Source organism: Lotus japonicus, chromosome 4 (genome assembly GCF_012489685.1).
Source record: "Lotus japonicus ecotype B-129 chromosome 4, LjGifu_v1.2".
NCBI classification, from domain to species: domain Eukaryota; kingdom Viridiplantae; phylum Streptophyta; class Magnoliopsida; order Fabales; family Fabaceae; genus Lotus; species Lotus japonicus.
The window spans coordinates 50,229,006-50,243,966 of NC_080044.1; the positions used below are offsets into that span (position 1 = coordinate 50,229,006).

Below are 14,961 nucleotides of genomic sequence, written 5' to 3' on the forward strand. Positions count from 1 at the left end.
ACGTGTCGGCCATCCAGGCTCGGTCTTCCTCCTCATTGAGGAGTTTCAGCTCCAGAATGTGGACTGACGACTGTGAAGTCAGCACCATCTACCCGCCCCCAAGTAAACACATAGCAAACAAGCAAGGGTCAGGTCTAAAAGAAAACACATAATACAATAGATATAATGAGACAACTTCCACAATTTAAAAAAGTAACTATCTCTTTTACATTACGGCTTAAGATGTTAGTTAGTCATCTATCGGTTCCTCACTTCACACAACCCACCAAATCTTCCATGGCCATCTTCGTGCTTCCGCAGAGGCACGGTTATCACGGTGACCGCAGTCAACCAAATCACGTGGAGCCGCAATGATCCACAAAAGTTCACGGTGACCGCAGTCAACCAAATCACGTGAGCCACACCGGCCCACAAAGTTCACGGGTGACCGCAGTCGACCCAAATAACTCCCTCGCTTGCAAGGTACCATCGTTCTCATGGTCCATAGTCTCACTAGACCTATGTCCAATAAAATTTTATTCACAATCATCTTGCAAGCGAGTTAATTCACTTTCTTAAGATTGAGGCTCTAGGTCAAGTCATCCTAAGTCTTTTATTTTCTCATCTCAAAGTTTACACTCCCAACAAGACATAATTAATTCCTTAAGGGTAACATGGGAATTACGGCTAGGTGAGCGACCCGTGTCGCCAAAATTCACAACTCATGCATTAAAAATGCTACAAGATTACCAAGGAAAATTATTATGTACGTAAGCAACCGACCAAGGAAAAAGTCACCAAACCCCCCTCTAAGTTGGGTTCGGCCGAGACCAACTTTGGTCCCTAGGTTTGTAAAAAAAAATTTCTTTTTCCCTTGATTACTTACCATAACATTTTTCCAAGTCAAATATTTATACAATTGTAAAAGAAAAATCCAGCAAACTCACATCATCATCAACGCATGAAATAAGGCCAATTTTAAAGTAAGTATACAATCATCACATGAGCAAAATTTCCATGACCTTGAATCTCAAAAAAAAACACGTATGGCATATTACACCCCATATCACCATCTAGTAAAATTTTCCTGCAAACATCTCTTTCACAAAAATCCCCTTAACATCAAGAACATGCCAAATTGAGATTTACTACTATCATGGAATCCTTCACGTAAATATTGAACCAGAACTGAACATGTTAGAGCAAAATATAGACCATGATAAACTTAGCAACAAGGTGCAGCCACCTCACTCAAGCACAAACTCATGCAAACTCATGGTAAAAGTCATAACTTTCCAAGGAAAACTCAAGATATAACTCCTATTCTACCCAAGAGATCCTAGGACCAGCCCTTACCTTTGTCCTTAGGCTTGAGGAAAAGATGAAATTGAAGAGCAAGGTTCTGGTTTCTCTCCTCTTTTCCCACGCGTGACCTTCCTCTCTCCCTCTCGCTCGCGAACTCCTTCTCCCTCTTGTGCGAACACGTCGACGGTGGTGGGGCTTGGGACGGTGACGGCTAGGGTGCAAGGGGAAAGTTTCTCTCACTCTTTCTCCTCTGTTTTACGTGTTTCAGAAGTGCACCAGGTTTCTTTCTTCAGAATAGTGTGAAAAGAAACCCTTCCCCCCCCCAAAACCCTACATAGCCCGCGTCCCCTCTCTCCCACCTTCCTCTCTCCCTCTCGCTCGCGAACTCCTTCTCCCTCTTGTGCGAACACGTCGACGGTGGTGGGGCTTGGGACGGTGACGGCTAGGGTGCAAGGGGAAAGTTTCTCTCACTCTTTCTCCTCTGTTTTACGTGTTTCAGAAGTGCACCAGGTTTCTTTCTTCAGAATAGTGTGAAAAGAAACCCTTCCCCCCCCAAAACCCTACATAGCCCGCGTCCCCTCTCTCCCTCTCTTGGGCTAGGGTTTGTTTTCCTTCAAGCCCGACCCAAGTCAAAACCCTTGACCCCATCACTTAAGAACTTACTCAGGTCTGAAACTAATCAAAAACCTCAGCCCTTTTTAGTAATATTACGATCAAACTCGGAATTGAAAGGAAACAAATCAATTAAATCCGCTGGTACTGTACAGCCAGGACCATCGTCACTAAACCGATGATATCTCGAGCTACAGAGGTCGGAATGACCTGATTCCACTTCGAGAATTTTATAGACTTAAAGGGCTACAACTATCATGAAGGAAGTTTTCCCAAATGAAGTCGTTAAGACCCTCTAAAAATTCACCCAAGTTGACAGTTCTAATCTGCCAGCTATCAAACATTAACTAAAACTTCAATTTTATTCGAACTTCCATAAAATTGTTCCAAATTGAACTTAGGGCCTTACAATATCAGAGCTTGTAAACTTCAGAACTTCTGAAGCATATACTACTGTTCAAAAGAACATAGTGAGTGCGAAAGCGTTGCATAGGTTACACTTTGGGCATAGTGCTTCTGATAAGTGTGAGTATTGACCAGAGTCAGAGCCTGTCACATAAACACTCAGAAAAAAACATTAGACTACCATAATTGTTCATACACAATAGTTAACATGTAATCATCAAAACATAGAGTTGTACTACATGATCAAATCTTGATCTTACAGTGACTTCTAATGTCTTGTAAGCAGCTCTTGTTCCCTGTCATGTGCTTTGAGCAGCTGTTGGTAAATCCGCAAGTGCACGAATCCACCCGGTTTTAAATATCTAACCACAGGGATTGTGAGTGAATAGATTCGGTTCAAGCCTTGAGTATGAAGGTTTGTTTTATTGAGGCAAACATATGTCGAAGTAGTAATAAGGAAAAAGAAAATATAAATTCAGAAATGAAACAGAAAATGAAAAGAAAGAGTGATTTACTTTGGGTTCTTGCTCAACTAATCAATTCAAGCACATCATTCTAAGCACATGTTCTCATGAATCCCTCCTTGATGTTATAGCCTAAGCAACTACCTATTGATGCCTCACATAGATAATTCTTTCAAACCAAAAGATAAGCCCAATTCCTTGCGTACTTAAACATTTGTTTGAAGCATAAAGATTATAAAGTTCAGGCCAACAAACCCCAACCCTTCCTCTATTCCAAGTAGCAAGTATAGAAGGGGTAATCCCAAATCGGTTCCCTAATCTATAATAAACTTACGTTCTATTATAAAAAAGCATAAAGCTAGCACATGTTCTAACTTGAAAGATAAAGCATGGATATGGGATTCAAGGAAAGAAGAAGAACATGTGGGAAAGAACTTAAGATTATAACTTAAAAGGAAAAGTCTTATAAGAAAACCAAAGTAAAAGAAGAGAGATTAGCCAAGCATTGCAAGAGCCATGCTTGGCTAAGAACCTTGAACACAAGCTTGGAAGCCTTCTCTCACTCTCCTAGATGATCTTCTACCTCTAAACTTATGTACAAATGGAATTGATATCAAAGATTACAAAAGAAAATGACTAAAATCCTATTTATAGGCAAAAATCACGAGTTTGGGCTGTTCCGGGCGCTCAGGCGCCAATTCAGAGCGCCTGAGCGGCAATCCCATGCTGAAAATATGGCCCCTGGAGGTAATTGGCACCTAGCCGCCAATTCAGAAAGCTGGGCAAAAAAACAACTAGCGCTTAGGCGCCAATTCCCAGCGCCTAGGCGCTCAAAGCTCGCTGAAAAGGCTTTTGATCTTCATTTTAACTCCTCTTTACTCCTCTTTAAGCCTCCATTAAATTCTCCAAGCTTCTTGACCTTCCTTCTCCTTCAATTTCAGACCCGATTACTCTCATCAAAGCTCAAGGAAAAATATCAAGAATACCAACCATTTAATTGCACAAGGGACTCAAAACTAATGACAATTAACAAAAGACTCAAACTATACTAAAATGCAACTAAAGCCCTTATAAAACTACAAAATTACTAAACTAATGCAAATGCACAAATAAAAGTTAAAATGCATGAGAATGCATGAAAAACTACATGAGACATAAGAAAAAGACTCAAAACTAACAAAGAAAAACCCTAAAAACATCATATAAACCCGGGTCATCACACCACTATACTCAATGACAGCTCGCCCTCGAGCGTCACTAAGATTAGCTTGCCCTCAAGCACAAAGAATTACTCCCAACACACATGCCAAAAGAGGGATACATTTTCAGAAAACCGAGGGATCAAGTAAATGTAGTTAGTTCCAAGATAAAGATTCAACAATCAACTTCATGCAACTCTTAGACAAAGAAGAATTAGAGTCCACTATGAGAAGCATTTAGAGCTAACATCCTAGCATGAGACAATTGTTTAGTGCACTGAGCACAAAAGCAAGTTCATAGGTTCTGAGAATCATTCACTCAAGAGCAACTAAAGTTGACAATGCATTATTCAATGAGACTTCAAAAGGGTTGTAATGTTGGCTAGGTAAAGCACAAGGTAGGTGGTCCCTAAGGAAGACTAAGGCTGCACAAAATTTGAGTGTGGTCCAATTTGGAATTCCGGAGCTTTCAAGCTATTGATACTTAGCACTCAAGTCTCTAACCCCTTTTTGTTTCACATTTTTTTCTTTTTTTTTTTTTTGGAACTCCACCACACCATGGAGTTCATTTTCTCTTTTGACTTTTTTCAATTTTTTTTCTTTGGGGCAAGAGACAATTGCACTTTTTATAAACTAGCTCCATCAAGAGTTAAGAACCACAACTCCCCATTGAATCCTCCAAACAACCAGCCCATTAAACATAGATACCAAGGAAATCTCCATAAGGCTCAAAAGGGTCAACTAGGGACAAAGATGTTATAAAACAATTTCTGAAGTACAAGAAAACCTACCAGTCTCAAGAATGCAAGTCTCCTAAAGCTACACTCAAGGACGCATGAAATGAAACACAGAACCAAGAAGTGCAAGGGAGTCAGGATCCTCCAGGGAAATTATATAGCGAAGGGTAAAAGATGGACCCTTGTGGACTCACATCAACTCTATCCTCAAGACAACACTTAGAAGACCGAAGTCTCTCCCTCTCTTTCCCAAACATACAATCACTCCCCAAAAGAAAGCACAAAGTATCCATTTAAAAACATTTTCAAAACCAGCATCATGTGAGTGAGCAAGACTTGGGAACATGTCATTTGAGTATAAGGAATAAAGACCAAGGTATAAAAGACTCTATATAACAATGCATGATAAAATTGGATAAACAAAATCTATAAAAGAAAAATATGTAAAAATGCATGGACTAAAACTCAGGGTAAGAAAATAACCTCCTTCAAAGTGATTGAGTGCCTCCAAGTGTGTATCCTTTTTGTTTCCTGAAATGTTAAACATAAAACGTAAAACAGAAAAAGAAGATCCTAAGTATCAACTTATCAACTCATGACCAATGAATCTAATTAAAATTAAATTCACTAGCTGATTCACTCTAGGTCAGGTTCATGGAATTCCAAACCTCAAATCATGTTATAATTGATCAAGTCACAACAAGCACTAAGAACAAGAACGAATCAATTAAATTGATACATAGGAACAAAACAGAAAAAAAACATGGGTTGTCTCCCATTCAGCCCTAAGTTATAGTCTTAGGTAGACTAAACTTCAAACTCGTAACTCAAACCAAAAATCACAAACAATCACCGGCAACGGCGCCAAAAACTTGTTGGTAAATCCGCAAGTGCACGAATCCACCCGGTTTTAAATGTCGAACCATAGGGATTGTGAGTGAATAGATTCGGTTCAAGCCTTGAGTATGAAGGTTTGTTTTATTGAGGCAAACATATGTCGAAGTAGTAATAAGGAAAAAAAATATAAATTCAGAAATGAAACAGAAAATGAAAAGAAAGAGTGATTTACTTTGGGTTCTTGCTCAACTAATCAATTCAAGCACATCATTCTAAGCACATGTTCTCATGAATCCCTCCTTGATGTTATAGCCTAAGCAACTACCTATCGATGCCTCGCATAGATAATTCTTTCAAACCAAAAGATAAGCCCAATTCCTTGCGTACTTAAACATTTGTTTGAAGCATAAAGATGATAAAGTTCAGGCCAACAAACCCCAACCCTTCCTCTATTCCTAGTAGCAAGTATAGAAGGGGTAATCCCAAATCGGTTCCCTAATCTATAACAAACTTCCGTTCTATTATAGAAAAGCATAAAGCTAGCACATGTTCTAACTTAAAAGATAAAACATGGATATGGGATTCAAGGAAAGAAGAAGAACATGTGGGAAAGAACTTAAGATTATAACTTAAAAGGAAAAGTCTTACAAGAAAACCAAAGTAAAAGAAGAGAGATTAGCCAAGCATGTCTCTTGCCATGCTTGGCTAAGAACCTTGAACACAAGCTTGGAAGCCTTCTCTCACACTCCTAGATGATCCTCTACCTCTAAACTTATGTAAAAATGGAATTGATATCAAAGATTACAAAAGAAAATGACTAAAATCCTATTTATAGACAAAAATTACAAGTTTGGGCTGTTCCGGGCGCTCAGGCGCCAATTCAGAGCGCCTGAGCGCCAATCCCATGCTGAAAATATGGCCCCTGGAGGTAATTGGCGCCTAGGCGCCAATTCAGAAAGCTTGGCAAAAAAAACAACTAGCGCCTAGGCGCCAATTCCCAGCGCCTAGGCGCTCAAAGCTCGCTGAAAAGGCTTTTGATCTTCATTTTAACTCTTCTTTACTCCTCTTTAAGCCTCCATTCAATTCACCAAGCTTCTTGACCTTCCTTCTCCTTCAGTTTCAGACCTGATTACTCTCATCAAAGCTCAGGGAAAAAATATCAAGAATATCAACCATTTAATTGCACAAGGGACTCAAAACTAATGACAATTAACAAAAGACTCAAACTATACTAAAATGCAACTAAAGCCCTTATAAAACTACAAAATTACTAAACTAATGCAAATGCACAAATAAAAGTTAAAATGCATGAGAATGCATGAAACACTACATGGGACATAAGAAAAAGACTCAAAACTAACAAAGAAAAACCCTAAAAATATCATATAAACCCGGGTCATCAGCAGCCACTATCAAAATACCATTCTTCCTTTGAAGATGCTCTGAAAGATGTGTAGGCTACCTGACATCTGACTTCACACTTGGGCTTCCATTGCTTCCTCATCTGAATAGGCTTTGAAGACTTGATATTATTGTGCATCTGAGGATAGCCATACAACTTGAAACAGTAGGGCTTTATATGACCATTCCTACCACAGTAGTGACACTTCCAAGGTACAGTTTTGCCAAACTTAAGCTGGGGATTCACATGCTGAGGCACATGTCGGGGCAATGGGTCTGACAACTGATAATTCCTGGGCTTTTTGAATTCAGTTTGTTTTGTAGCAGAAACAAATTTCTTTGATCCTTTATGATCTTCATTGTTTGTTGTCCTGTAGTCAAAGCCAATTCCCTTCAAACTCCCTCCTTGCTTGCTAGTTTCTTTCAGAATTTCATCAAGCAAATCATAATCACTGTTCAGCATTCTAACAGATTTGTGAGTAGCTTCAAGCTTTCTTGTCAGAGTTACCACTTCCTCTTGATGTCCTGCATTAATCAACATTAGGTTAGCCTTTTCCATAACATCAGCATTATTAAACTTACTTTGCCATTCCTCCAGATCTTCCTTTAGCTTTGTGCTGAGCTCTTTCAGCCTTTCATTCTGAAAAACAAGTTGTTCTATCTCACTTTGCTGTTCTCTCACAAGTTTACATGCTTCTTCCGCTACAACATTTTTGGCCTTCCACCGCGGACGGTAAACCGCGGGGTAATGCGAAAAAACCGTGGCGAAAAGCTTAGGCCACGGTTCTGCCATGGTTTCCTTGTCGTAGTGGATGCGGTCGTGGCCAAGTTCATGTGCCACGGTTCTGCCAAGTTTAATCCATGGTTAATTAAAAAATGGAAGGCCATGGTTTATGTAATACCGCGTGTCATAAATCGTAGTATTAGACATGTTAGCTGCGGTTTATACACTATTCGAATGCCACGGTTATGTTCTCACCACCCATTTGTAATCGCGGCCTATATCGTTCTGCCACGGATTTTCATAAACCCTAATGCCACGGTTATGTTCTCTCCACCCATTTGTAACCGCGACTTATATCTTTCTGCCACGGGTTTTCATAAAATCTAGAACCACGGTTATATTAACACCAATCGTTCTTAACAGTGTCCAATAGCTATAGCCACGGTTGTTCCGGAAGCTTAAAACTGCGGTTTATTTTATGCCACAGTTATTAAATGTTGTCATGTTTTTTTAGCCACTATTTTGCACCTATACCACATTTTTGGAACCATCTGTTTGCTTCCATAATTATTTTAATAAAGTATTATAACAATAACAAATGCACACATCAATTAAAATAACTACAATCAACTTTTTTTTCAAGTTGATTAATTCAAATGAAACAAAAATTAAATCTTAATTAATACGAATATTGTATTTAGAACACTAAGAGAAAATTATAAAACTACTACCAAAAAATGGCAATGCCTAATCCTGTCCAACTTGACAGCTTCTAGTCAATTCATGCCAATGTTCAATTCAACATAAACAGCAACAAAATAAAATCTCAAGATGTCATCCTAAGTTCCAAACAACCTTTCAAAATAACAAATTATTATTATTTCTTCCAAACGAAATCAATCTTCTTCTTCTCCTTCTTCTCCTTCTTCTCCTTCTCTTTCTCCTTCTCCTTCACCTTCTCTATCTTCATCTCCATCTCCTTCATGAAAATCATCATTCTCCCCATTCTGCTAATATGAAACACAATACAATCAAATTAGTGAAATAGACAATCGAAATAATCATCATTTCATATTAGTCAAGAATATAGCAACCAACCAATGGAGAAAAACAATAAATTGTCGCATGTAACAAATCTCTTCAAAACCACTATTCTTTTTTTGGAGTTCCAAATTATATATAAAAAATAGTAAAAGGGACTCCGTCCCATGATAGTACAAAAAAAGAAAAGCATGAAGGCAAAGAAACACATACAAAATGAAAGAAACAACTATATAGGCAGCCTTTTGCAACATGATGAGACAACCCAACAAATGCAGAGAAAAACCAGCAAAATACCAGCAAACCGCATCGAGAGCTTAAGCTAATATCAGAGAAACCAGTAAAAATGAGGCAGCGACAACAAAATAGTCTTGAACCAAACAGCAGCATTTAACACATTACAACACAGACCTGATTTTCTAAAGAGAGTCACAAGGTAGCCAAGCATAGAGAGCAAAACACAGCAGGGTTGCAACATGGTACAATCAAGTAAAGCTTAATAAGCAAGCACAACAAAGTTCCGCTGCAAACAACAGAAATTTTAGCAAATTAAACAAGTATACCTTTTCATGAGGGGGAACATAGGTGGATGCAGATGAATGCGGAGCTACACTATTTTCATTGCCTAGAGAAGCTTCCATCATATTAGAGATCTCTTCTTCATCTAAATTTGGGTGTTGTAGCTTCAGCATGTTCCTTACAAGTAATGTCAATCCATCCATTTGTCTCTTCATACCACTCACTTCATCTTTATGCTGCTTCTTAATTGCAGAAATTTCTTCATTCTTTTTCATCATGGATGGTGTTAATGTTCTTCCGTAGCAGCGAACTTGACCAGCGTAGATGAAGGACCTGTTGTGCCTGAATCCGTCGTCGTGGACCCTCCTCTGCATGGTGTCCAAGACTCCCCAGTGCCTACCTATCATGGCGAGACAGGCACCTCTTCGCTTTCCACTGCCCCACCTATCGTCGTCCCATCGGAGGGGCTGAAATCGCCCTTTTCCAGCCATCCGCCGCCTCCTTCCCATCTTGACGACCAGGCCACCAATGACACGCCAACTCCCAACCTTCCTGGGGCTGGCGGGGAAAAAGAAAACCCTCCTGCGGACCGCCAAAAGAGCTCCCCTATCAGCTCTTTCCGCAATCCTTTTTCTTTCCACCTTTCTCACCCCTACCTCGAGAAATTTAGGGAAGCCCAGGAAGCTGTGTCAAACCTCCTTTGCGCCGGGTGTTTGTTTGCCCAAGTGGCCCAGCGTACACAACACCTTGATGGAGTCGCTGAACTCCGCCAAGAAGTGGAGAGGCTCCGCTCCGACAACCTCCGGGCCAACGATACTTGCTTCAAACTGACCAACCAACTAGTGGCGGAAGAGGGCAAGATAAAAAAAGATGTTGGTAAAGCTTACGAAGGTGAAATTGGAGCTGGTCTCGGCGAATGGAAAGGAAGAAGAACTAGAGATCCGCATCGAGGAACTACAGCGGGACTTCGACGCCAAAGGGAGCATCGTCGCTTCCCAGGAGAAAACCCTTGCCGCCAGAGACAAAGAAATCATCGCCTTGCGTGACGAGTTGGCGAGCAAGGGTAAGGCACTTGCTGAGGCTAAGTTGGACCTGGCGTCCAAATGTAAACTTGCGGCTGAGAGGGATGCCCGGGCCGAGGCCCTCAAGAAGAAAATGAGGGAGGAAGCTGCCCAGGCGGCGGCCAAAGAGCGCGTGTGCGACTTCCTTATTGCCAAAGCTCAAGTTAAGCACATCCATCCTTCCGTCAACTTTGACTCCATGGGAATTTTCAAGAAGGTCACTCCAACCGAGCTGGAGGGTCCAGAGGATCCACCAGAAGCTGCCAACGTTGACCTGGAAGATGCTGTGGAACAAGAAAAGGGAATATAGTGTTAACCATTCCTAGTAATTTTATTGTAAGTACTGTTTTTTCCTGCTAGGCGTGAATAATGTATCTCTCAAGCTTAAATTAATTAGTTTGGTTTTATTTTTATATTTATTTTAACGTTCCTTCCGAAATTTTTCCATGCTTCCTTCTTAGTCTTCTTAGATCTGAATTACGTTTGACGACATTGGTGATGTGCCAGGTTTAACTAGGACTTTTCCTCAGTTTTTTTAAACTGAGGCTTTGTTCACACGCTTTTCCCGTAAGATCAGGTGTGACCTCGCCAGTTTTGCTTGACGAGGACTTACGGTGGCTCGGGTCCCAATGGCCATGTGGGTTGCCCGAGGCTTAGCCTTGTTAGGAGCGCTCGCTCATACTTCAGGGAGGCTTTTTGGATAAGAAGCTTATCCGCACACGTCGTCAACAGGTGACGGCGAGCAGCGTCGGCTTTTCCGGAGCGATCCTCAGACATCAAGGTCGTGTTGGGATCGCCATCTTCAGGGAATTTTTCCCGCCTAGCACTTGCCGCAATTCAGTGTGATTGAAATCGCTTGATACAATTTTTGTATTTTCAATCAGACGTTATAGTCAATAAACTCCCGAGATGGAGAATAAGAACGTGTCTTTGTTTTTACAATTTATGTGTTTCAGCCAACAAACTCCCGAGATAGAGAACAAGAACGCATCTTTGTTTTTAACCTCGTAACTGCCATGAGTCCTGCTCGCTTGGTTGCCGCTGCATAAAGTTGTTCCCTTCCTCAATCTTTAGCTGTAGTAATAGCACAGGCTCGATGCGTTCCAAGATCGTGACACTCGCCTCCCATCCAAGCTCTCGAGGTGATAAGCCTCTTTTCCTAATGCTTTCAAGATTCTGTAAGGGCCCTCCCAGATCGAACTCAACTTGTTCCCCACATTCCCAGTCCGCTTCTTAAGAACCAGGTCTCCCTTCTGCATCGCTCACGGGCGAACCTTGGTGTCATACCTCGCTGCGGCCCGCTGTTTCATCGCCGCATCTCTGACACGAGCTTCCTCTCGGGTTTCAGATAGCAGGTCCAGTTCTACCGCCATGTTGGAGGAGTTCTCCCCCTCGAGCCATGGCGCTGTCCGCCATGAGCTGTTGTCTATCTCTACTGGTAGCATGGCGTCCGCCCCGTAGGTCATCCTGAAAGGAGTTTTTCCTATGGTTGAATGCGACGTCGTGTTGTAGGACCAAATCACGACCGGGAGTTCGTCCAGCCAGGCCCCTTTCGCCTTAGAGAGTCGGCGTTTTAAACCCCGCAAGATTACTTTATTCGCCGACTCCGCTTGTCCATTGGTCTGAGGGTTCTGCACCGAAGAGAATCTCCTCTGAATGCTCATTTCCTCACATAACTCCCTTGTCTGATTACTTGCAAACTGCATTCCGTTGTCTGAGACAATCGCCCTTGGGACCCCGAACCGGCACACGATTCTTTTCCAGTAAAAGCTCACGATTTTTGCTGTAGTGATACTTGCAAGGGGCTCGGCTTCTACCCATTTTGTGAAGTAGTCCACTACTACAAGAATGAATTTCATCTGTGATCTGGCGGTCGGGAAGGGTCCGACCAGGTCGACTCCCCACATGGCGAAGGGCCATGGCGCTCTGATCGTAGCCAACTGCTCCGGCGGGGCTTTGGGCAAGTCCGCGAACATTTGGCATTTTTCGCATTTTTTCACAAATTCCGCGCAGTCTCCCTTAGTTGGTCGCCTTGGCGCCCTTGGTCTACCAATCATTTGTGTCGCCTTAATTACTTGAAAAATTTCCGCCTGGCGCGGGCTACTTACGGACATCGTCTCCCCTCCTTGAGGGGAAAGTTGCAATCTCTATTGTCTTCTCCTTCCGAGGTTTCCTCGCCACCAAGGCGGCCTGCTGTTCTTTTTCGGGAGATTTGTCGCCGACGTCCTTCGCGCCTTCTGCCCCTCAAGTGATAAGTGTGCTCTCTTTTGCACCTTGTCCTCCTCAACAAGGATATACGCGTTCGCCAGAACACGTATTGCCGCCATCGAATAAACTGGCTTTCGACTCAACTTGTTGTTCAGCTCCCCCGGCAGTAGTCCATTCTTAAATGCGCGTGCACAGGCTTGCGGCTCCGAATCCTCGATCTTGACAGATGCGGCACTGTAGCGCTTCACGTATTGCTTCAGAGTTTCTCGTTCTAACTGGCGAACGTTATATAGATCATCAATTGTGACCTGCTTGATCTTGCTTGCGGAGAACTGAACGAGGAATTTCGACGAGAAATTGCGGAAGTTCGTAATGGATCCCCGAGGTAAAGTTGTGAACCAATCCATCATCGTGCTTTTGAACGTCGACGGGAACATCCTGCACTTCACTGCATCAGAAGCTGCACTTATCACCATCTTCGTGTTGAAGTAAAGCAGATGACCCTTCAGATCCGTCTTCCCGTTGTACGTCTTCAGAACGAGATTCTTCATGTTGTCAGGAATTGCTACCTCTCTTACCGCCACCGAGAACGGTTCAAACTCCGCTACAGCCTCCGTTTCCCGTTCTCCTTCGTCCTGTTGCTCAAGGCGATAGTAATCTAACTACTCTTGCAAGTAATCATTCCGCTGCCGTATGTTGTCAACGTTGCGGATCAGACGTCTCCAATCTCTGTGAGTGATCGGAGCTTGAGGCAACGACAATCCACCTCCTGAGACCTCCGGCGAGCGTGTTGGAGATCTTTGCTGTGAAGGTGAGGATGGGGGAGAAGGTAATGGAGGCATCGAGGAAGGACGAGGAGGAGGCGGCGGAGGCGGAGGAGGAGTGACGAACGCACTGTCGCGGGTCTTCAATCGGATCTTAATTCGGAGTTCTGTAGCCCAAGATATGATCATTTAAGTGCAGATTGTTCCAGACTCGCAGCATTAGCGACAACAACTTTGCAAAGCAATTATAACCAAGTTAGAGGCTGCTTATCGAACTGTGCTTAACATGAAAGTTGTAGGTCTTCAAGTTATCTTTCCAACGACATATTACACGCACCGTTCGGATCACTCTAGCTCCAGATTCAACCTATTCTAGAAAAACAATCATAGAAACTAAAAGTGTAGAATTAAGCACATTTCTATTAAAAATCCAAATAAGCACTAATGATTAGAACATGGCTAAGTCATAACAATTAAGCATAAAACAAATATAATGAATCTTATAAAGACACACATAAAGTGTATCCATTATGCGCATATCAAATTCCCCCACACTTAGCCTTTTGCACTCATGAGCAAAACTTAACTTCAAAGAAGAATCAGAAAATCAATTAGGATAACAAGTACTTCCTAAAACATAAAAACTCAGTACACACTTCTCTTTGAGAATAGAAATTCAGATTTATGAGCAAGAAAACAATCACTTCAATTTCCAAAAAGATTAGACAAACAAGAATTCATCATCTACATTCCAAGCCAACAAATTTGCAAATTGAACATCAAAGTTGGATACAAGTGTTATACTCTCTACTCTCAAGTGTTTAAGGCTTGTGTTTAGCAACTCTCATCATCTCATGAAAACATGCAACTATCATAGGCTTGACAAGATTCTAACAAATCAATTAAATTGAACAAATGCACACAAAGATCAAAGGACTTTCCAAGGTTGTAATGAGGCCAAGGTCATGGAAGGATTTAAGAAAGATATTCAGGGTTAAAACCTTAGAAAAAATAAGAGCAATGGGGAATAATTCAAATTAAACTTACTCACAACCCCAAGAATTAGCACATTCTTCCTTTCCACAAATCCTTTTTTACAACTTCCACTTCCTTTTTTTTTTCCTTTTGCAATGAGTACCTTCCTTCACTTTCAACTTTTCATTTTTTTTTTTCTTCTTTTTTTTTGGCTAAAAAGCATTTTTTGCCCCTGATGTTTCAAGTTTGTGCAAATTCTGCCCCTACTCTATTTTTGTCGACGTTTCTACCCCTCATCTTTTCAAACAGTGCACTTTCTATCCCTCTGTCAGTGAGGCTTTCTCTTGAGAGGTTTCTGAGTGGATTGGAGAGATGAAAAAGAGTATATGAAGTTGATGATGATCAAGGAAATGATATAAATTAAATTTGCTTGATTAATATATCAATTATACATGTAATTGAACTGGTTAAATTCATGTTTTGCTACTTACAAGTCTTGAGTTTGAATCTCCCTTGCCCATTTTTTCCAATTTCACTTGTAATTTCCACGTGGCAGTTCCAAAAAAATATAAAAAAAAGGTCACATCAGCTCATTCCGTTAGTTTTTTAACGTTTGACTGATGGAGGGGTAGATGATGCACTGTTTGAAAACATGAGGGGTAGAAACATCAAAAAAAATAGAGTAGGGGCAGAATTTGCACAAACTTGAAACATCAGGGGCAAAAAATGC

General features: G+C 41.4%; 2 protein-coding genes across 2 annotated transcripts; both read right to left on the minus strand.

Moving 5' to 3' along the window:
* Positions 1–8,322: 8,322 nt before the first annotated feature.
* Positions 8,323–10,537, minus strand: LOC130714947 (uncharacterized). Its single transcript, XM_057564932.1, has 2 exons — positions 9,268–10,537; positions 8,323–8,670 (listed from the first exon to the last, which is right to left on the minus strand). The coding sequence occupies exons 1-2, from the start codon at positions 9,730–9,732 to the stop codon at positions 8,560–8,562; spliced, it is 576 nt and encodes a 191-aa protein (XP_057420915.1). The 5' UTR covers positions 9,733–10,537; the 3' UTR covers positions 8,323–8,559.
* A 1,894-nt stretch (positions 10,538–12,431) lies between these two features.
* Positions 12,432–12,899, minus strand: LOC130712896 (uncharacterized). Its single transcript, XM_057562713.1, has one exon. The coding sequence runs from the start codon at positions 12,897–12,899 to the stop codon at positions 12,432–12,434; it is 468 nt and encodes a 155-aa protein (XP_057418696.1).
* Positions 12,900–14,961: the final 2,062 nt, after the last annotated feature.